Source organism: Aristolochia californica, unplaced genomic scaffold, assembly GCF_029961685.1.
Source record: "Aristolochia californica isolate CCGP_79_NKW_82.1479 unplaced genomic scaffold, dmAriCali1.0.hap1 SCAF_1, whole genome shotgun sequence".
NCBI lineage: Eukaryota > Viridiplantae > Streptophyta > Magnoliopsida > Piperales > Aristolochiaceae > Aristolochia > Aristolochia californica.
The window spans coordinates 60,018,616-60,040,950 of NW_027181770.1; the positions used below are offsets into that span (position 1 = coordinate 60,018,616).

General features: G+C 39.2%; 3 protein-coding genes across 5 annotated transcripts; 2 read left to right on the forward strand and 1 right to left on the reverse strand.

The window, feature by feature from the left end:
• The first annotated feature begins 165 nt into the window (after positions 1-165).
• On the forward strand, positions 166-7,322 carry LOC137953757 (T-complex protein 1 subunit epsilon). Its single transcript, XM_068801256.1, has 9 exons — positions 166-546; positions 1,199-1,517; positions 2,180-2,528; positions 2,785-2,917; positions 3,014-3,066; positions 5,239-5,341; positions 5,563-5,729; positions 5,810-5,923; positions 6,882-7,322. Exons 1-9 carry the CDS (start codon positions 348-350, stop codon positions 7,050-7,052), a joined length of 1,608 nt encoding a protein of 535 aa, XP_068657357.1. The 5' UTR covers positions 166-347; the 3' UTR covers positions 7,053-7,322.
• Positions 7,323-8,744: 1,422 nt separating this feature from the next.
• LOC137953766 (probable pectate lyase 18) lies at positions 8,745-10,845 on the reverse strand. Its single transcript, XM_068801267.1, has 4 exons — positions 10,538-10,845; positions 9,700-10,440; positions 9,407-9,545; positions 8,745-9,255 (listed from the first exon to the last, which is right to left on the reverse strand). Exons 1-4 carry the CDS (start codon positions 10,663-10,665, stop codon positions 9,034-9,036), a joined length of 1,230 nt encoding a protein of 409 aa, XP_068657368.1. The 5' UTR covers positions 10,666-10,845; the 3' UTR covers positions 8,745-9,033.
• Positions 10,846-15,039: 4,194 nt separating this feature from the next.
• On the forward strand, positions 15,040-21,900 carry LOC137943527 (protein STICHEL-like 2). Of its 3 annotated transcripts, XM_068790668.1 has the most exons (8): positions 15,040-17,138; positions 17,239-17,458; positions 18,036-18,221; positions 18,618-18,833; positions 19,595-19,884; positions 19,993-20,315; positions 20,968-21,028; positions 21,188-21,900. In XM_068790668.1, exons 1-8 carry the CDS (start codon positions 15,531-15,533, stop codon positions 21,275-21,277), a joined length of 2,994 nt encoding a protein of 997 aa, XP_068646769.1. In that variant the 5' UTR covers positions 15,040-15,530; the 3' UTR covers positions 21,278-21,900. The 3 variants fall into 3 exon arrangements, with proteins under 3 accessions (XP_068646769.1, XP_068645293.1, XP_068646046.1); XM_068789192.1 differs by having other exon boundaries at positions 19,595-20,315; XM_068789945.1 differs by having other exon boundaries at positions 18,042-18,221; positions 19,595-20,315.
• The last annotated feature ends 435 nt before the right edge of the window (positions 21,901-22,335 follow it).

The following is a 22,335-nucleotide window of genomic DNA, read 5'->3' on the forward strand; positions in this document are numbered from 1 at the left end:
AGCTTCTTTATTCTCCTCCGCCCATCTTTCTCTGTAGTCGACCGTTCCCTCATCTCTCAACCCACCGGCTGAGTAACGAACCTGTTGAAAAATAAGAATATGAGCATTTTAGTCATTTTACCTTATACTCAACCCTAAATAGACGCTGGGGACGCGCAGCTTCTCGTCTCAGTCTCTTTCGCGCTAGCTAGGGCTCTCAAGTGAAGTTCGGGGCAAGACGCCAGTTTCAACACTGTTGCTGCTGTCTTTCTTCTACATTTCTTTGTAAAACCTTTCACAAGCCAACTACTCTCCGTCTCCCAACTTGTGGTTCTTCCACTGCCTCCTCTCCTTACGCCGGTTCCAAAATGGCGTTGGCATTCGACGAGTTTGGTCGCCCCTACATCATTATCAAAGAGCAGGAGCAGAAGAGCCGATTGAGAGGTTTGGATGCTCATAAGGCCAACATTTCCGCTGCCAAGGCCGTGTCTCGCATCCTCCGCACCTCGCTGGGACCCAAGGGCATGGACAAGATGCTCCAGAGCCCTGATGGTGATGTTACCATAAGTAAGCCCTCCTACACCGAACTTAAGTGTGCGGTTTATCGACTTTCTGATCATTTCTATAGTTCCAGCTTGGATTGAAAGGAAGTTAGGTGGTTACTTCTTTGATTGAGCTTTGATCTGGTCTTTTTCTCTCGATTACTGTTGTCTTAATTTTATTACTTAAAATAGAACTTTAATACTAGGAATTTAAAGATTGTTATACGTTCATGAGGGAAGTGTTAGGAGATTGTTCTTGGTTGCGCTACGAGGTCTCTCTTATATAAATCCACAAGGGTGACAAGCAGAAATAGTTGATTACAGTAGTGGACTAGGGGATTCATGAAGTGAAGTTAATACCGGGGTTTGTTTGTGGGATCGTTGTTTGAGCACTGGGCACGAGCAATGTGTGCTTGTGAGCTGATCTGTGACACCTTGAGGGGGCATGATTTATTTCTAATACTTTTTCCAGTGGTTAGTTTTTTTTTTTTTTTGAGAGGGGCATGGCTCAATTGGAACTCGTGACCTGACTCACTTAATGTAAGAAGAAAACCAATAGACCATATGTTACGCCTTCAATTGAAAGCTGGTGTCAGTTTTGGCTTGTTTGATGCATGTTAGTCATTTTTTGTAAGTTCTATGCCATCATAATATTTTCTGTTTTATGTGATGTACAGCAAATGATGGGGCCACCATCTTGGAGCAGATGGACGTTGACAACCAAATTGCAAAGCTAATGGTTGAGTTATCACGAAGTCAGGATTACGAAATTGGTGATGGAACAACTGGAGTTGTTGTTATGGCTGGTGCACTTCTTGAGCAGGCTGAGAAACTATTGGAACGTGGCATCCATCCTATTCGTATTGCTGAAGGATATGAGATGGCTTCCAGGCTGTCCGTGGAGCATTTAGAGCGTATTTCTCAAAAGCTTGAATTTAGTTCAACAAACATTGAACCCTTGGTTCAGACATGCATGACCACTTTATCTTCAAAAATGTAAGTCCAATTTGCTTTCTGCATTACTGCTAGGTGTACTCATCAACGTTTCTTGTTACTCAGCCTTTTTATATTCATGATCTTTATAATCGATAGGATTGTAGCATTCTTATACCGAAATAAGTGCAAATAGATTTTTCCCTTGTCTTGATTTCTCGTTTTGCAGTTCAAATGTTGTGTGATTTCGTTTGCTCATCAATTTAGGAAAGGCACCACCTCATGACTTTGAATCCTTTCTTCTTATTCATATTCTTGTTTACTACAACTTCTATCTTTATTTGAACTATTTCAGGTGTGGCAGACACACAAAGCATTGGAAGGGTTTCAAATACTTTTCTAAGAAGTCAATCTCTGTTTGGCTTAATTTATGAAAATCACCAAATTAATGAAGTTTAACTAAAATCTTCTTTCTCACGAACAATACTTGACGTCAAACTGGATTATTTATCATGGTGAAGTAATTTCTTGGTTGAATGCAAAAAGACATAATCTTGGTTTTTGTTTTAGAACTATCTGACAGTTGGAAATATTGATACCTTCTTTTCCTTCTTCTGAGTTATATTATATGTTCTTTGAGTATTGATTTGGTTCTTTAAGCTTCGTGAAGTAGATTTGAACTCCTACTGCTGCTTACTTTTTTTCCATTTGCTATTGTTTTGCAGTGTGAATCGATGCAAGCGTAGCTTAGCTGAAATTGCTGTCAAAGCAGTTCTGTCTGTTGCAGATTTAGAGAGGAAAGATGTTAACTTGGACTTGATTAAAGTTGAGGGGAAAGTTGGCGGTAAGTTGGAGGATACAGAGCTTATTCATGGAATAATTGTTGACAAAGACATGAGTCACCCTCAAATGCCGAAGCAAATTGAAAATGCAAAGATTGCCATTTTGACTTGTCCTTTTGAGCCACCTAAGCCAAAGACCAAGCATAAGGTTGACATTGATACAGTAGAGAAGTTTCAGACTTTACGTCAACAAGAGCAGACATACTTTGATGAGATGGTTAAAAAATGCAAGGTAATTGTCCCTTTTTTAATTAAAAAACCTTAAACATGTGCAACAGAGAAAGGGCATTAGGAAAACCAGACAATGTAAGGTTAATTAACGAAATACTTAGGTAAATTCTGGGAAGATCTATATAAAAATCGTGATGGGACAGGAGCAAGTGACCTCGGTTGTAGTCCATATATTGAAGTGGCCTTGTTCATTAGTTTCTGAATTTCTAGTCGTTTGCTGCCAAGTAAAATTCTGTATTTTTGTATGGCACTTGAAGGATGTTGGTGCAACACTAGTTATATGCCAATGGGGTTTCGATGATGAAGCCAATCACCTCTTGATGCATCGCAATTTGCCTGCTGTTAGATGGGTTGGTGGGGTAGAGTTGGAACTCATAGCTATAGCTACAGGTTCGTATATTGAATTTTCTCTCTTTGACATGTGACATGTTTTCCTTATATATTATTTATTAGTTTCCACTGGCAAACTTTTATTGGTGTATTTAGGTGGACGGATAGTGCCAAGATTCCAAGAGTTGACACCGGAGAAGCTGGGAAAGGTATGTTATACGACAGGTCTTCGTTTGAAGTCATTTCATTATTAGATTGATTGAGATCATGGTTCTATTGGGTTTTATTTTACTTTAGTTTTTCATATGTGAATGATGCATGAAGTTACAGTTCGTATTATAAGGATAAGAAATGTCTTGAGAAATGTGAATAGAGAAGCTGGGAAAGGTATGTTATATGACAGGTCTTCGTTTGGAAGTCATTTCATTATTAGATTGATTGAGATCATGGTTCTATTGGGTTTTAGTTTAGTTTTTCATATGTGAATGATGCATGAAGTTACAGTTCGTATTATAAGGATAAGAAATGTCTTGAGAAATGTGAAAAAAATATAAATTCTATAACAATTGACAATTTGAGCATGTATTGTTGTGTTTGGGGTTCACTTTGGTCTATTTATCTTTGTGAGAGCTCTCCCATGAATTGGAAATACAACTATGTTTCGATTAATGTTGCCTCGAAAGTTTGAACCCATAAAAGCAGCAGATAAAGAGCTTGTTGGTGTTAGTAACAAAAGGACACCGTTGCATGGTATTGGCTGTCAAATTAATGTACCTCTGTTGTGGATTGGGCTTGGCTCAATATGTACTGGGGTGGGCTTGGTTAGTGCTATGTCCTGGACTCAAGTCTCACCTGGGAAAAGGGGTTTTGTGCAATCAACATTCAAAAAAAATAAAAAAGCATCTCTACTTAACCTATCTACAGTCATTGACAAACAGATAAGGAATGTGAACCTAAATCCTTATATGTTAGACCAGTTTTCTAATTCTTTTACTTCCCCTATGTGTTCATAGTTAATGCCTATTTTTGGATTCTTGCTTTCTGTTTTAAATGATATAAACATATAATGCATTGCTGTAATATAGCAGACTAAGTGGCGATTTTCTAAATATGATAACTTTTTTAACATTATAAAAGTTAACTGAAGCGAGGAGGAATGAGTTAGTCTCCCTTCCATTCATATCTTTTGCAACATATACAGCGACATGCATTGTGCAGTGTCCTGTGTGGGTCTCCCACTTTCTGCTCCAATAAATAGTATTAATGAACAAACCAAATTCTTCAAAGCATTCACTGGAGGAGACAGAGATTAATGAGGATGCACCCAAGCCGTAAAAATGTAGCAAAAACTTTCTAAAAAAACAGTAGCAAAATGACTAATTATCTTGGGAGTAATATTCCTGAAGTTATCCATCCTTTTAACTTCATGATTGAGCGGACCATTGATTTCTGAATTTCAGCTTCAAAGGAGCTTGTTTGTGCAATTTCCAGAGCAGGAATGTTAATGGACTTTTTACATTTGGACAAAAGGTTATGCCAATTTTCTTTGAATTCTTAGTTAAACCTTTAAGCCTCTAAAGTGTGATCTATATTAGGAATGTCTTGCTGATGGTAAGAGTTCATTGATTGCTAAGTTGGTCAAGTCAGTGGGAAAGTCATGTTTTTATTTGCTAATAAATGAACCTCCATATCATATATTGTATGCTGGCTTGAAGGAGTTGAGTTTGGGATACTTTGCTTAATATGGGAGTACTGATGGGAATTCTGGTTTGAAGTCTTGAAGGTACCATTTCCAGCAAAGTATAAGTAGTTGTCCCCCTTCAATTTGAGCTCTGTTATCATCTGTTAATATTAAGTTCTGTTCAAATTTGAATTCTTGTAATGTATCAATTTCCAGTTCTCTCCTACTCTGAGATATCTTTGCTACTGGCCTGTGGCTGCTAGGATTTCCCCTTTTGGTGCTTTTGTGTTTTGTTCTTTTTCCACTTCCTAAAATAATTGTTATGGATAATAAGAATATTCTGACTGAGTTATAGATTCTGTAGTGTGCATATCTGTGTTGAAACTGGAAAGATCAATATATGCTAGTAATTGCTTTCAAAAGAAGTATCTGGAGGAGGAGAAAAAATTTGTTGTGAGAGTTTTATTTCTCTCTGTTTCTCTCTCCCTCTTTGAGTGTTGATTACATACACACATGACACATGCATACCATACATCGAACCTGCTGACACTAGAACTCTCCACCCCAAAGTAAACCATTGAGCCAAAGGTTCAATCAACAAAATGTTTCTTTTTGTTCACTTATGCATCTTGTATCTCCTAAATGTTATCATTTTGAGTGAATTATATAGAGACTGATATTTATATTGTATACTGCTTAGGCTGGGCTTGTTAGAGAAAAATCATTTGGAACGACCAAGGATAAAATGCTATACATTGAACACTGTGCTAATTCAAGGGCAGTGACTATATTCATTCGTGGGGGTAAGATCTGATCCCTCTGTTGATTTGCGTAAGTATGTAATGCTGGTGATAGCTGTAGGATTGCATGTTACTAAATGGTTTACTACTACTGTTTTCACCCTTTGAGTTATAATTGTTTCAGGCCATTTGTATTTTAAGTGCTTCGACTTTCATGGATACTGAGGTGGTATCTGTTGTATTTGAGTAAAAATAAAATTAAAGAAGTGTTTTGGATTATTTAGGTAACAAAATGATGGTAGAGGAGACAAAACGTAGCATCCATGACGCTCTTTGTGTGGCGAGAAATCTGATCCGTAACAATTCTATAGTATATGGTGGTGGATCTGCTGAAATCGCTTGCTCCATTGCTGTCGAGGCAGCTGCTGATAGATACCCTGGGGTTGAACAGGTGACCATGACGACCTGCTTCTTTATCCTGTTTGTAGCTTAAACAATGCTTCTTTGTAATCCCTTTATCTGTGCTTGCAGTATGCTATAAGGGCCTTTGCTGATGCTTTAGATTTGATCCCCATGGCATTGGCTGAGAACAGTGGGCTCCAACCAATTGATACACTATCTGCAGTCAAGGCTCAGCAGGTCAAGGTATTGCTTTTACTCTCTATTCTACGCTGCTTGGATCTTGTCTGTTGAATGAGTATTAAGAGGAAACTACCAGGCTGTGTTTATGGATACTTACAAGAAAATAATAAATGTGACTATGAAGTCGGTTATCTTTATCTGTTTGTGCACCAGGTGATTGTGGTAAGGATGTATTTCCATTACAACAAGCATATGGAGGCTAGGAGTGCACTGTCTTGTATAACCAGCCGGATTGTAACAGAGCACACCAGTTTATTCAAATGGCGAAGGAGTCTGGCCCAAATTTAGTCTTGTTAATCTACAGATGATTAAAATAATTATCACCAAGATTATAGTATTCCCTTGTGGAAATCAGTGGAATTATGTCAATGAACTCTGAAGTCTCCTGTTTAAAGTTGAAAGTGTTGGCCAGACTTCTCTTTTGCTGCTGGTTTGAAAGAAAAGCCTTACGGGAAGCACAGAGGCTAGCAATTTTGGCAGTGCAGTCAAAGCTTAATTGGTTTTATTGTCAGCTCTTTAAGTCTCCTTTTGGGGTACTGCTCAGCACCATGAGAATTACCAACACATGAGTCACTCACTCATTTAGGTGTCCTAAGCCTTAGATGTTATCTTGATTGAAATGATCCGACCTTTTAGTTTTGGATCCATGCTTCTTTCCATTTTGGATTTTTTGTTCTTTTTAGATTTTCATTATTTTTCTTATTTAAAGGTTAAATTCGACAATTAGGCTGAGAAACATAGTTCCTGGATCAATTACCTTCCAAAAAATAATAAAAAAATACATTGCTGAAGTTGATGACAGAGTATAGTGAAGTGGTCGAATTCACTCATTTTTTTCACTTTCTCCTTGTTTTGCAATGATATGAATGTAACTCAGTTTTGTTGATCATAATCTACTGTAACCATAGGATGTGTAGGTGTATTGAAGTCAATTTACTAATCAGTCTGCTTGTTTGTGCAGGAGAACAACCCCTTGTATGGTATTGATTGCAATGATGTTGGAACATATGACATGCGTGAGCAAAACGTGTTTGAGACCCTCATTGGGAAACAGCAACAGTTCTTGCTAGCAACCCAGGTTGTCAAGATGATCCTCAAGATTGATGATGTGATCAGTCCAACCGGTTACTGATGACCATGTGGTACTTACGTTACTTAAGTCATCCAAGATTTTACTACTCCGCTTCCAGGCGTGAATAGAGATCAACTTGTGAACGTTATTCAGGAAAGAATGTCCCTTTGTTGCCGTGTCTTGCACATTGTTTTCATTTTGTAAACTAGTTGATACTTTTTTGAGTTCAGAGTCCAACAACTGTGTGCACTAAAGTTTTGGAGTAGACAATGTTATCTGAACCAATTTTGCCTATTATATTTGAAGTTTTGCAAATACTGCCCTTTTCTAGACATTCACCTGTAGAAATGGTTACTCAGACCTGTAGTTTAGAATTGTTTGTGAATGTTGGCAACTGCCCGGACTGAATGACGAACATGGTTCTGCCTGTACGTTGTGTATACAAAGTGAGTTTGATGACAAACTCAATGAACTTGTCAGCTCTCGTCTTGCCTTTTAACACAAGTTTCAGAGGGTAGAAACAATTTTTTTAGTTCTTCGGAGCCCTTTGTTACTTTTTTTTTTTTTTTTTAATGTAAATCGACTTACAGCAGAAGAACAAAGCTTTTGTTCTATAGCATCCCTTTTCTCTCCCTCATACTTTATTCGTCTTTCATCCCTTAGGCCACCACCACCTATCAATCCTACAGATTCCGCATGAAGCTGAAACTGCACAGAAAGCCCTCTTCTTGGTGCAAGTGTGAAAACGCAGGGCAGTGTCTCAGCCATTCTTTTCAATGCAGAGATGCGCGTGATTGACTTTTCTCCTTCAACTTTTGCTCCCCAGAAGTCGCATTCCAGTTTGCTTTCCGTGGTTTACACCAAGAGTAGAGCACATGGTAGGTCCTAACGACATCAACTTCACTACCTCGCCATTCCCCACTCCCTACTCAACCCAATCTGTCTTCTCAAATTTCACCATATGGATTCTTCTTTGTACTACAAATGGAACGATTTCTTCGAGTTTTAAGAGATTGACGTTGGAGATTGATACCATTGGCCTATCCATTTTGTGCATAGTGCTTGATGAAAATACCCAGAGATTATTAGTAGCTTGGGTTTGTAGGTAGGAAAGTGGAGTTCTTTGGGCTATTGATGAAGTTGGTTGGCATCGAAAAGTGATGGGTGGCAATCAAATCTAGTTAATCGCCCAAAGGTGGGAAAGACTGTTTGATTGCAGACTTTCCTACTTCAGTCATAAATGGTTCACTTTTGTCCAAACAGAAGATCAGGCGGCACTGCGATGTGTCTATGTTTGCCATGTGCGCCTGCGAAGAAATTGAAAAGAGTGCCTGCAGCATGAGTTTGTCTCTGGTATATGAAGCCGTTAATTGAGGAAGAATAAATCCCAGTTTGTGGGCATGAAGGATTCTCATGATGGTCAGGCCAACCTTTTCTTCTTTCATCTCCTTTCTCTGTTCATGATCCACTCTTATAATGTGTACAGGTGTTCGATGAATTGACAATGTAAGCCAGCATCACCCGGAACTTGGAAATTTCAAAAGAGGATTGCAGGCCTGGCCCTGTCCACTGGTTTTGGTTCATTAAGTAAACAGCTTTACTCTTTTAAGAGTGAAGATTTAACAAAATTTGCAGCTATTTGTGAGCCCCATGTAAGGAGTTCCATCCATTATGGTCCATGAGATGAACTGTTAACTTTATTGATTAGGAATGACTATGTTTTTTAGTGATGCCCATGTGAAAGAAAGGAGGGAGAGAAGGGAGGTGAAATCCAATTTGAGAAAATTGAAGAAACCTCGATGTACGAGGAACTGGTACAATAATAGAATTCACTCCATCAACACTTCTGCACTTGCTGTCTCTTACCCCCACCGTTGATTCTCCTTAAAGAATCAAAATCGGTCTCAGAACCACAACAGGCCGAGGTTGGAATCACCATCAAACCAAAAGAAACAACAAAATACGAAAAATGCTAGCTTCCTTCTTCTCCATCCTTCTCCCCATCCTACATTTCTGCAGCTAATGCCGGCGGTCGCAGGGCCTAACAGCGGGAACCTTTCTTGCAGGAAAGTGCCCCGGCTGCCACTGTAATGGATCCGACAAGAGTCGACGGCCTTGCACCCAAGCTCGATGCCTTTGCATAGCTGGATGAGGCCCCTGCACCTGATGGAGTGAAGAAAGCTCCATTCAATAGGAGGTCTCCTTCTGACCTCCAGTTCCAGTTCTTCCACTCACTCTCTGGGGCATCCTCATGCTTGGTCACCTGTTTCGTGTACACAAAACAACTAGTAGCCTTTAATGAACAGTCCTTTTCAATTTTTGCGATGAAGAAAAAGAGAACTAGTAACGGAGATTACAGGATGGAAACTTAGAATGGAACAATGGGAAACCCAGAAAAGAGCCATGGATTTTACCTCTTTGCTGAACCTGTCATCTGGAGCAAGAAACCTGTTGCCTTGGCTGTTGATGGTGGGCTCGGCACTTCCTCCAATTGCATACATTTCCCAATGAGTGTAGTCATTGTTCACCACATGGAAGTACCCATGTCTACATCTGCAAAACAGAGAAAAAGCAACAAAATATATCAACTAAAAGACTCACAACAGCTGCTTTTCTCAACAAATTCCAACTTTTTCGATCAGTAAAAACAGAAAAGTGGGAAAAATCAGAAAGAAAGAAAGAGGATTGGAAGTTTGAATTCCTTCACCTTGGCATCCTCTGAATCAGGCCTTCCCCGAAGTGATTGAAAGCAATGGTGACCTGCATGTTCTTGTCCTGCATATAGGAGTCGCTGTGGCCCAACAACATGACTTTGTCGTGGTGGGTCAAGTAATTGTTGGAGATGGTGATCGCCGTCGATCCATGAATAGCATCAATGAGCCCGTCGTGGCAGTTCGAGAGCGAACAGTGGTCGACCCAGACGTGAGACCCACCAAAGATGGACACTCCGTCACCGTCGGAAATCGTCCGCCACCCAAAATGCTCTGGCGAGTCCCTCACATAGGCGTTCCCGCCCTGCTTGCAGTCGTGGATATGGAGGCCGTGGATGATGATGTTGGAGACGTACTGGATGGTAATGCATGGCCCGTTGGCGATGTGCACGCTGGCTCCCCGCCCATCGAGGGTCTTGTACGAGTTCATGATCAGCTCCTCCTTGAGCGTGATCACCATGTCGCGGGCGAAGATGATCCACAACGGTTCCGTCTGAATGACCCCGTAGCGCAGAGTCCCCGGTTTCGGGTTCACAGGGTCGTCGTTGCCGGCTTCTGTGACGACGTAGATTCTCCCATTCTTCCCGCCGATGGCGTTCTTCCCGAACCCAATCGCGCAGTCCGCCAACCGCTGGCGGTTCTTCTCCCAGTTCGGGTCGCACCGCCAGCAGTCGTCCATGGGGTTCCCCGTCCCGCACGACAAGTACCCCAGGTTCCGGCGCGAGCTGTTCACATTCCTGCAAGTAAAACGAACCAACAACATTACCACCAACCAAACCAGCTAAATTCTCCGAACAAGAACAACAACAAACAACTGGGTGCATGTCCAGTTACCTTCCCACTTCATGAACGACCGAAGCAGCGTCCTGGACAGGCGAAGCCGAGATGCATGCAGCACAGAAAAGGAGAGTAAGCAGTAAGAGGAGAAGAGAAAGAGAAAGAGAAAGAGAAGGAACCGCCATTGCCCTCTTTCCCCGCTTCAGTACGTACTACTGGATCAGCAGAGGATCTGAGAAGAGTGTAGGGAAGGACAAAGGCCGAGAAGGGGGATTATAAAGAACTAAAAAGCCGTGCAAACTGGCATGATTAAACCAACTGATGGGTCCTCTCTGCCGGGGATCGCCATTTCTGACCTTTAACAGGAATCCGACTCGGTAGTTTAAGCCGTTAAACAGGAAATCGAATTCAACAGCATTCGCTCTCTTGGGATTTTCCCTCTTTACGCGAATTCATTCCACCACTTTTTCTACATTTCCATCTGTGGGTCCGTGCGATCGATTGATCGATCGAAATTAACAGACAATAAAACGGATTAATAAAACTGATTAATCACCCTCTTCAATGCCTTTCTTAATAACCCTAAAAAATTACCAAATAAAAAATAAATAGGAAGGAAAATTTTGGTGGGCCCATGAAATGAACGAAAATTTCCCTCTTCTGTGATAATTGCTTTAAAATTAAGGGACAATTTGTCGGTGCTCTTGGGTAAAGGCCGTTGGTGGGCCCGTCTTTGGCTTTATACCCAGAGATTAGACCAGGTTTTGCTGAACCCGGTTCGTCGAATTTAAAATGTAAAAAAATAATAATAATTTATTTTACAAGTAAAAATCATAACCCCTGCAATCCGGGTATACTAAAAAATGTTGAAATAAGCAATTCAGTTGTAGTGGGCCCACCAAGAGATAGGGCGAGTATTATTACAGAAGGTCGATTAGTCAAAAACAAATCGCGCCTCCGCACATGGGGACTCCCCGCAAAAGCCGCGCGCGCTCCGTCTCCTGCCCTCCAAAATTCTCTTTCCCTTTTCTGCCGCAAGCCACGGCCAAACCGCCGCAATTAACACTACGTCCGACGTGGCACTCTCTCCAACTAGTTTTATGCCACGTCATTTACCGGTCCCACCCTACAATGAGGGAGTCCGGTAGAACCCGTCGGCCGTCGATCAGCTGACGTGGCTTCGTGCACGTTCTCCCATGTGAGCTTGAACTTTTTAGTGGGCCTTTTGTCTGTCTACCAGTGAACGAGAGAGCTGATAGCGACACGGCAAACTTCGCTGCTCACACCTGAGACGTGTCCTTATCCGAAAGGCTTATAAAATTGGCTCATCTTTCCCGTTATGTGTGACCGGGGTTTGCCCATCTTCAAGTTCACCGACACTTTAGAATATTTTTATTAAAATTTCCATATAATATTCTTTCTATAAGATTTTAGTTTGGATATTTTTTTATAATTTAAATTAATTTTTTTTTTTAAAAAACCTATATAATTTTTCTTCTTATCCCTTTTTTAAGTTATTCAAAAAGTTGATTAGGGCTTGTGGGCTTTTGCCAATTGCTCTAAAAAGTCAACAACACCCACACCCCATGTGGGCTTTGTCCCCACACTTTTATTAGAGTGGGCCCACCACAGATTATCACAAGATGTAACTTCCTCAGCACTCAAAAGGGGAAATTTGATTTCTTGTTAACAAATGTTTAATCTTTTCTTAACCTAATATAATCCGCCGGAGATTGGAAAATTTCAGCTTTCTAATGATTTTAGGGGTCTTGATCGAGATCTTGAGATATCGACAATAATCATCAAGATTTCAGAAAAAAAAAAGAGTACAAAAAATAGCTTAATGATGGTGTTTAGGAAGTTACCTTGATTGAGATTTGGTAGGGAGAGTAAACATCTTAAGTGGAGGCCCACCAAGTGATCAGGATGGATCATGGGCCTACCTCATGTGGGAAAACTTTTTTCATGGATATAAGGATAAAGTCACATATATTTATAATGGTTTCTAGTGTTAAAGAGTCAAAAAGCATTCTCGTGATGAAAATACAAAATATTATTTATTATTATTTTTTATAAATTTTAAAAAAAGTTTAAAAATATATGATATATTTACCCTAAACCCTATATTACCTTGATTAGTGATTATTAAATCAACTGCTTAACCGATTCTCGAAAAAACGTGCCCATGTGTACTAATATATGTATATATACTACAATTATTATAAAATTTATAAATTCTTACCCAAAATATAACATAATAAAATTACCCAAAATCATTTGCAAGATTGATGAAAATGTTTAAATGAATTAACTTTAGGAGTGGATCATGTTATATCATGATTAGAAAAAGGTTACATGGGGAAAACCAAAAGCTATCACATGAGAAGAGGACTTTTTGAGATAATATGTCTTATTCTAATGCTTTGGAAAATGAAATGAAATGAAACAAAAGTCATTGTCAAGTTTGGATTCATATTTGAGACAAAATTGAACATGCATGATGGTACTTTGAGCCTGGCCATTATGAAAGGTTGTAAATGATCATACTTTTTTATATTATTTTGTTTTTAATTATTTATTTTCTAATGTTTTTAAATAAATGACTAGTATTTTGCATAAACTTATAAAATCGTAAAATTTTAGAAATAAAAATAATTGATTATGGGAGTGTTTTTTTTTATAGGAAAATAAAAAACTAAATCTTAATTGGAAATAATAAAAGAGACGGAAAAAGGGGTAGCAGATGACCAAGAGAAGGAAGAGATGGTAATCGACTATAACGAAAACGGGGCATAATACTTTCCTATGGAATTAGGATTTCTTAAAGCAAATTATATTTGAATAGTACCTCTCATATATTAACATGTCCCCAAGTTTCACCTATCCACATGCAATTGTGATTAAAAGTTTCAAATATCAGTTAGTTAAAACAAATTTATTGATCAAATTAATGAATTCCACATAATCTTTAATCATATTATTGGCTTAGACTCACATGAAACAGTTTAAGGAGTACAATCTGGTTTTAAATTCCATTTAATATATTTCAATTTCCATCAAATAATTTTAGTGAGAGGAGAAAGTACCAAACCTTCAATTCTCAAGCCTCATTCTTCCTTGGATTTCTAATATCACCATATAATTTAATTTTTTTATCTTAATAGAAATCAAATTGAAATAAATTTACAATGGAATTAAATAAGAAAGGGAAGGGGGCCCCTATAAAAAAAGGTTATTAGACCAAGACAAGGTGATACGATCGATCGATCGATCGATAACAATACCAAAGTTCCCACCACTTATACTAAATACAAGTGATTCTACAACCCTATCTCATCAACAAATGAATAAAAAAAATAAAATCTTGAATAAATAAAATCATAGTCTAAGTTGAATGAATTATGAGTCATCATGTATGTATTTATGGTTTATTGAATTTGAATTAAAAAAAATCATGAATTCATTCTTAGAGGCTCCCAACTACTTGATTCAGTGGTTCAGTCAAAACTTATATAGAATCATAACTGCAAAATTTATAGTGACAGCAGAAAACTCTGTATTGGTGTGTACACTTGTTTGTTATCTATTAAAGGCCTCTACAATGAATGCACAAGGCCATGGTCAAAGTCCCTCAACCGGCTAATAAAGGGTTGATGAATGTCTGAACCGGGTTTGGGTTCAGATAAATGTAGGATTCGTCCGCAGTTAAGAAAGTTTATTAGGTCAATGTGAGTCCATACTTGACAGTTGAAAGTTGAAACTCATCTCACCACTGCTTTTCTTGAATCTTAATGGAAAAACCCTGCAGACCATGATGGTCTGGTTCGCCAGTAAACCAGACCAACCAGGATCCCTATTAGCGCTTGAGAATTGATGAAGAACACAGGACAATCATAAAACGGCATCACGTGTAGCACAAGTAAAAGGCGGGCTTGGTCTCCTCGAACCATCGCTACTTGTTATCCTCAACCTATGGAGCGTACCTTAGTATGTATCATCTAAGTACGCCGGCTTTCCCTGTGCACCGTCGTTGTCTTTCGAAAGTTTTGAAAATCCAAAAGCCACGCAGCTTTTTTGCCGCGAAAACCTGAAATTACATCTTTGTCTTTTCGGTTCCCGAGACTGGCCTCTGTAACGACTCTGGCAGCAGACAGGGGGGCGTCCGGGACCCGGAATCTCCCTCTGGGACTCCGGGACACGTTTATTTGGGAGAAAAATGGCAGAGTTATTGCCCCTCCCTGCGTACGGCATTTACTGCGTTGCCACTTATATTCATTGTCGCGACGCGCGACTGTACAACCGGAGACCGCGTCTGGAATTCAAGATTTGGATTTGGATTCTAGGGTTCTTATCCTTTTGCTTTTCCTTAACAGTTTTTGGGTTTTCTTCCTTACACATATTCGGTTTTTTGGTTTTTTTTCAAATGTGTAAGTGTAATGTGCGTTTTCTGTGGTATAGGTGTTGAGTGTGTAGTCAAGCTGAAGAGCTGCATTTTGCTGGTCATTCCTGAGCTTTTTGTAGCAGCTCTGGGTACTTGGCTTTTGGTTGTTTGAGAATTTTGTATTTGAATTTGAAAAACAACACTTTAGTTGTTTTTTCTTTTTTCTTTTTTGTTCTGGTTTGGGTGGTTTCTGAAGTGAAGAGATTGGAAATTCTCTGATTCTTTTCTTATGTCTGTGGTCCTGTTTTGGCAAATGGGGTAGTCTTCCGTGTTGTTTTATTCTCGCCGAAAAGGGTGATCCACTTTTTTTACCTGTACAAGATCGAAGTGTTTGAAGTTCTCTTTTTCCCATTTAGTGATGACTGCATCACAGTGTCCGGCTTTGCTACTACGTGCATGTCCCGTCTAAATCGTCTGCAAACGTCTGATATATGTTCGTTGTGTTCGTATAAAGAAAACGATTTGGCGTCGGCATTTCATTTTCGGATGTCTCTTTTCGATTGTGACAGAAAATGATCTGGGTAGTATCTAGTTGGAAGTACGCTTTCCTGCTTAGCATTTTGCAGAAGTGGAGTTTGGAGAGGTGAAAAGGAGAAGGTAAGGAGAAAAATGTCGGAAAAGAGGAGACATTCGGTTGACATACCTCTTTCAAAAACTATAGTGGCAATGAGGAGAGTTCGCTCCCTGCGCGATCCAACTACAAATTCGATGAGCAAATTCCCAGCTTTTATTGACCACGATTGGGAAACAAATTCCTGTAATGGTGTTCTACCAGCTGCTGAACATGGCAGTCAAAAGTCTGTTGGTTCTCGTAATAGAGTCAGACGGGAGAGACTCGGCAGTGATTCTGAATGGAGTCACGGTGCACGAAAATTACCCAAGTCCAAGCTCCACTCTTACAAGAAATCTGGTGGGGTTGTAATTGAAGGTGGGGATTTGGTGAGCACCAAAGAGATTGATAAATTGGTCCGTGCTAGATTAAGCCTCGATGGAGTGCACGAGATGAAATTGTTGGAGGGGCTTAGTAGTATAGATAGAGGAAACAAAGAATTAGACTTGACATGGGTTTCACATTCTGGGAACTGTTTGAAAGAGGACGCAGACTCATGTAGTGAACATAATAACTTAGGATTAGAAGTTTCAGAAAGACCTGGAAAAAAAACTAGAAAGAAAACTGAGTATACTAAACCACTGAAGCCTTCAAAGGTGGTTGACGATGGTGCCAGAAGTTGCGTAGGTAGTCCTAGCTTGACTCTAAGTGATGCTCGAATGGATGCATCCAGTGTCAGTACATCTATCTTTGCAGATGAAGAGACAGAATTCCTGGGCTCAAGTCATCGTGGCTGTGGAATTAGCTGCTGCTGGTCTAGAACCCCGAAATTCAGAAACTCAAATCAACATACTGATGTGGAAGAAAACCACCCATTGTTGTTGGCTGAAGCAAAGGATATGAATCACACGGAATCTGCATGCTTTAGGAGAGACTTAGCTCTGTATTCAGATTATACAAGGAGTCTAAGTGACAAATTTCGGCCAAGATCATTTGACGAAGTGGTTGGCCAAGATGTTGTCACACAATCTCTTTTAAGTGCCATTTTGAAAGGCAGAATTGCATCTCTCTATCTCTTCCATGGACCCCGGGGAACTGGTAAAACCTCGACTGCTAGAATATTTGCGGCTGCTGTGAATTGTCTTTCTATGGATCTAGGAAAGCCCTGTGGATTTTGCAGACACTGTGTGTTGTTTTTCAGTGGAAGATGTAGAGATGCCCGAGAGGTGGATTCTGCAAAAATGAATCGTACTAGTCGTATTAAGGCTCTTATTAAGAATGCTGCTATTCCACCAATTTCATCACGATTTAAGGTCTTCATTATTGATGAGTGTCAGTTACTGAGAGGGGAAATATGGACTTTATTTCTTAATGCGCTTGACGAACTTCCAAGACATGTGGTGTTTGTTATGATTACGGATGACTTGGATAAGCTGCCACGCAATTATTTATCTAGGTGCCAAAAGTATCACTTCCCGAAGATTAGGGAGGGTGATATAGTAACTAAGTTAGTGAGGATTTGTGTAGAAGAAAATTTTGAGTTTGACAAGGCAGCTTTAGAGTTTATTGCCACTAAATCTAATGGGTCTGTGCGAGATGCAGAGACAATGTTAGATCAGCTTGGTTTGCTTGGTAAACAAATCACAATGTCCCTAGTTTATGAACTTGTAAGTGAGCAATTTTCTAACACATGAGAATGTTTTGAGGGTGGGTTTGTTCTATTGTTGCCAGCTTGCATCATATGATTGTTGGTTATTGTTCTTGCAGAATGGAATCATATCTGATGATGAGCTACTTGAGTTACTTGATCTTGCTCTGTCTTCCGACACATCAAATACGGTTAGAAGGGCTAGGGAGCTTATGAGATCAAGGGTTGATCCAATGCAGTTAATATCACAATTGGCAAATCTCATCATGGATATTCTTGCTGGTAGATGTCAATCAGGAAATTCCTCAGCTGGAAGAAATTTCCTTGGAAGAGTCACTTGTATGCATCCTTTTCTCTTATCTCTTCTATATTCCACTAACAGTGCTTTAAGTATTTAGTTGTAACAGGATAGTTTAAAAAAAAAAAAAACTCTACTAGAATGTGAGCATAATTGTATCCTGTATGCTATTGTTTGAAGATAATTAAAATTGCTTAGGCTGTACGTAGTGTACAGGATAGAGAACCTCACTTGACTAATTAAAAGGACAGCTTGGTGTACAAAATCCTGATTTCATGATGCAGGTCATTCCCATTGATATCCATTTATCTAAAAGTAAAAACCTAATAGTCCACACTGTATGAGTGACTCTGATGTTATGACCAATAGTTGAGTTACTTTGACCATGGTCCACCCTATGGTGAGTCTCTTGAATTAGTGACTCTGGACATCCAGAAGATTTCGACTCTGGTTTTTGTGCGCTTTAGTGGAGCTTCCCCCTGTGAGAATTATATTAGTTCCTTTGTTCTAGTGGCTCAGTATCATATGCAAATTTCTATACTATGCACGTGAACTCCATATTAAGTACACATTTGAAGGGAAGTGGTGTGGTACTGACTGTTTTCCTTTTTGGCATAGCTGAAGTTGACTTGCAGAAGCTTAGGCATGCACTGAAAGTGCTTTCTGAGACAGAAAAACAGTTAAAGATGTCAAAGAGTCAAACTACATGGCTTACTGTGGCTCTTTTACAGTTCAGTGCTGGGGATTCTTCTCTATCAGATGGAAGTGACTTAAGGGCATGCTCTAAATCATCTTATCACAAAGGTGCATATCATTTATCAACTACCAATATGTAATTCTTCAGCTACCCTTAGATCAATCTTTGTTGTGGTTTAGTTGTGTTTTATTCAAGCCAAAAAAGATTGCTGGCATACTTGAACTGTTCACTTATTTAGAGTCTCAGCTAAGTAAGTACATGTACATGTTTGGTGATTCAGACTATTGGTTGTGAGAGCAACACTATCCTTGGCTCAAGGGAAAATAGATGACTCATGATCACAGATCACAGACTACAGACTAGGTGCAATCCAATCACCATAGTTTGCCCTAGATACTATGATTGGCAGGCATTAAGAATGAAGAACAAACTAGTTTTCCTAATTAGGGTTATTTCTGCTAAAGCTTAATAGTTAATTTAAGTTTATCATCTTTTGAATGCAGAGGATGGGTTTTGCAGCACTTCGAAAGTAGAAAATTTTGATTGTTCTGCTTCTCATTTGCACAACCTCTGTGAATCCCAACGGTCCAGAATACAAGTTGATACTGCAGGAAAATTAGAAATGATCTGGAGTAGAGCTGTGGAGAAATGCCAGTCTAACAGGCTCAAAAAGTTCTTAAGAAAAGAAGGAAAATTGTCATCTGTTTGCGTCGGTCAAGGTATGCACTTTTGTTTTTTCTTGAAGCCTGCATATTATTTTCTCCAAAATCTACTATTGCAAGGTGAGCTATTTTGTGTCTGTGGTCACCTAGGTGCTGTAGTTATCTGCTGAAACTATCTACTAGCGTAGTTCTTTCTTGATGTCTTTTCTGCTAAATATTTGGAAATTGCCCTGTATTATCAGTGTCGTTGTTTTATACTTTTTCTTTAAATTACTTATCTTAAGGGGTTTAATTGTCAGGCTGTTCACAAGCACTAGTGTGGCTAGTTTATAACTAGGCTGTGTGTCTCATGGGCAGGTGCAGGGTAGATGCTTTTAGGTGAAGCTTTAAGTTCATAGCTATAGTGCTCATGACATGCGGGTGGCCATAATAACCCTGAAGACAAATTTTCTGTGGTTCATTGAACTGCTATTTGTTTTCTCAAAGCACTAATTATCTCATTGTTGTCAGTTGTTCACTCTCTTTGATGTTCTCTGATTAACTAAGGGGAAGTTACCAGTTATTGAAAGAGAGAAAAGAGAAAGTTGCCTCCTTGCTCATTAAAAATAATTTCTAGACCTGTTGTGAGATTTAGATCCTAATATTTTCTTTACATTTTCTATGGCATTTTATACATGGGAGTCTTCAGAATCTAACAATGAGTTCTTCAAAAAATTCTTTGATTCTTGAGCATCTTAAAGGAAAAATTATGCATCTTTCTTGTGATGCAGACAGCATGGGTTAAGATACTGATTTGATGATGTTTTTTGAAATTGTAGATCTGGCAATAGTAGAAGTTGACTTTGGCAAGCAAGACCATGTCTTTAAAGCTGAAAAATCTTGGAAAGTCATTGCCAGTTCCCTCCAGCTTGTTCTTGGTTGCAATGTGGAGATTAGAATTAATCTCATTCTAAGCCCTTCTACTACCAAAAGCACCAAAGTGAAGAAATTATCATTTAGTTTATTGAGTTGTTCACGTGGAATGTCTGAAGATTTGGGGCCTGCCAATGTTGTTGGAGATAACCATTCAGATGGATCCCGCCCCTCCAGTGCAGCTGTAAAAATAAAGGTAGCTGACAAAATATCTTCTATTGATGGTAAGGATTTAGTTGCTATTAGAGATGCAGAAGGAAATACTTTGAGCACGGTGACAAACACATCCCACCGACTTGTCCAGGCTGGTTTGCCAGATGCTTCTGAATCAGAATTTGATACTTCAGTGCAAAAGAAGGGCCCGGATTCTGCAGATCGCTGTCAAGTTATTCAAGAACTTGAAACTCAACCAAGCTGCTTCTCAAAGACCTTCAAACTGAAGAAAATACTGAATACATCTGAGGCTGCTTGCACCATCTGTTTGAGGATCCAGCCAGAAAAATTTGAAACGTGTGTTCCGCAGAAGACATCTCAGGAGACATATTTTCATAAAAATGATCCCTTCTTTCTCTCATCCAGTTCAAATACGCAGATGACTTCCAGCAATATTTCGCCAGATGAGGACAGGTAAACGGTGCATCTTGTTAAATTGTTTGTTTATGCATGGCTATCAAGGGTTTTATAGAACTTGGACAGATACTGGGATGGTCCTGGGTTTTAAGCAGAGAGGTTCAGCAGCCCACTGACTGACACTTGTCAATTAAAGGTGTCATATCACTGAATTCTCTGTTTAGCCTAAAAAATTAGCACTCTTGTCTTTTCCTTTCAAATCCTTCTGATAACCGTTCTTATATGTGATTGTGCGGATATTCAATAGTTCTGTGCAGTAATTAATAGTGTATGTTGGGGTTAGACATTTGAGTAGTCTGTTGTGGTAAATGAAACTCATAACTATCCAACCATCTGATGATTGGAAGTTCATGATATTTTGGTTGGAAGCCAGTGGGCTTATTGGGGGTACTCTTTTTCATCATATACGTCTCATCGGAGTTTTCAAAAGGTGGATCCAAGTGGTCGAAATAGAAAAGCACTGCTAAGGACTAATGTTCAAAAACTACTGAAATCATTTCCATGCCATCAAATGAAGGTTGTACTTCTGCTGATTGTCTTAGAGTATAATCCCTTGTCTTAATACATACAGGTTATATGATTGCCTTGAAACACGACTCTCAGGTCTCATGCCATATTTTTATAACCTTTTTCTAAATGTTTCCTGCAGATCATCCAGGGATCCAGAGATTGATGCAATGATGCATAGTTGGAGAAGTCCAAAATCTCCGGTCAGTGAACTTATGCTTTGCGTTCATCTTGTCTTGTCTTGCCAAAACAAGCCTTGGCCAGAACACATAATCAGCATAAAAACTAAAGAGAATGATGTAATCATCTTTTCTCTTACAGATTGGTGTAGTGCTGTTTTTCATTGTAGAATGGTTTTGCAGGCACAAGTGCCGAAGAAGCAGCAGCGAAGGTCACACTTGGTGGGATGGGTGCTACCTTGCTCAACCGCCCAAGAGTTCAGTGAAGCATGACATGAGAAGCTCAACAGCTTCAACTATATCCTGTAAACATACAATAGAGGCATGGTTTTGTATGAAACTGGTTAACAGTTTCATGATGAAAGTTTCCTTCATGTGATGGGGCTGGTTAAAGTTATATCTTCAATCCCTTCCTGGAAAATTTCTCCAATTCAATGTGGTCTCTTCTCATTCCATCTCAAACATTCTCATATTCATCTGAGCAATTAAAATTCATTGATGTTAGAGTTAGAAATTTTTACTGACATCAGCAGCCAATGTAGGAAAGGATTGTTATCTAAAAGAACAACAGAACAGAGAAAAGAACTACATTCAATCAGATGGAAAACTTGTCTGAATTTTGATACTATTACAACCCTCGTAGCCCACATTGATATCAAGGAGCCTGCTGTCTTCTACAATGTATGTGAGCTGTTTGGATTCGCCCACATCAGATACAATGTTTGGATTTGCTGCTCTAGATCAATTGCATGGACAAAGTTGAAAGAACAAAATCTTTTCATATTCTGATCTTGGCTTCCCTTTTGACTCCATTATCATCTAGCTGCAGAAAGATGAATATGTGCAATGTTCAGTACTGATACTGAGTAGTGATGATCCCAAAGGCAACCTGTGTGTAGGCTTTGATATAGAATCTAGATGCAAATGTTTGTCATCTATTTGGTGAGAAATATGTGAAACACTATCTCAATTATCCTAGCATGATTAATGATTACGTCAGACGAAACACTATCTCAATTATCCGAGCATGATTAATGATTATTTCAGACGGCTATCATACGGCGATCATAGTTGTTTGATCAACGGCTATCTCAACGAATTATTTTGTATGTTTTACACTAAATGATATTGGATTAGGTGAGTGGTAAACTTATAAAATAAGTGTTATAAAGCATAAAAAATTATTATATTAAGTTTTATAATTATTATAATTTTAAAATTGTATAAAAATTACTAATATAAAACAGAGAAAACGGTAAACAAAAAAGGCCCATCATTAAGAACTTCGAGAGGCCGTTGGACCTCAAAGTCCGGCCCACGGCCTACCTCTG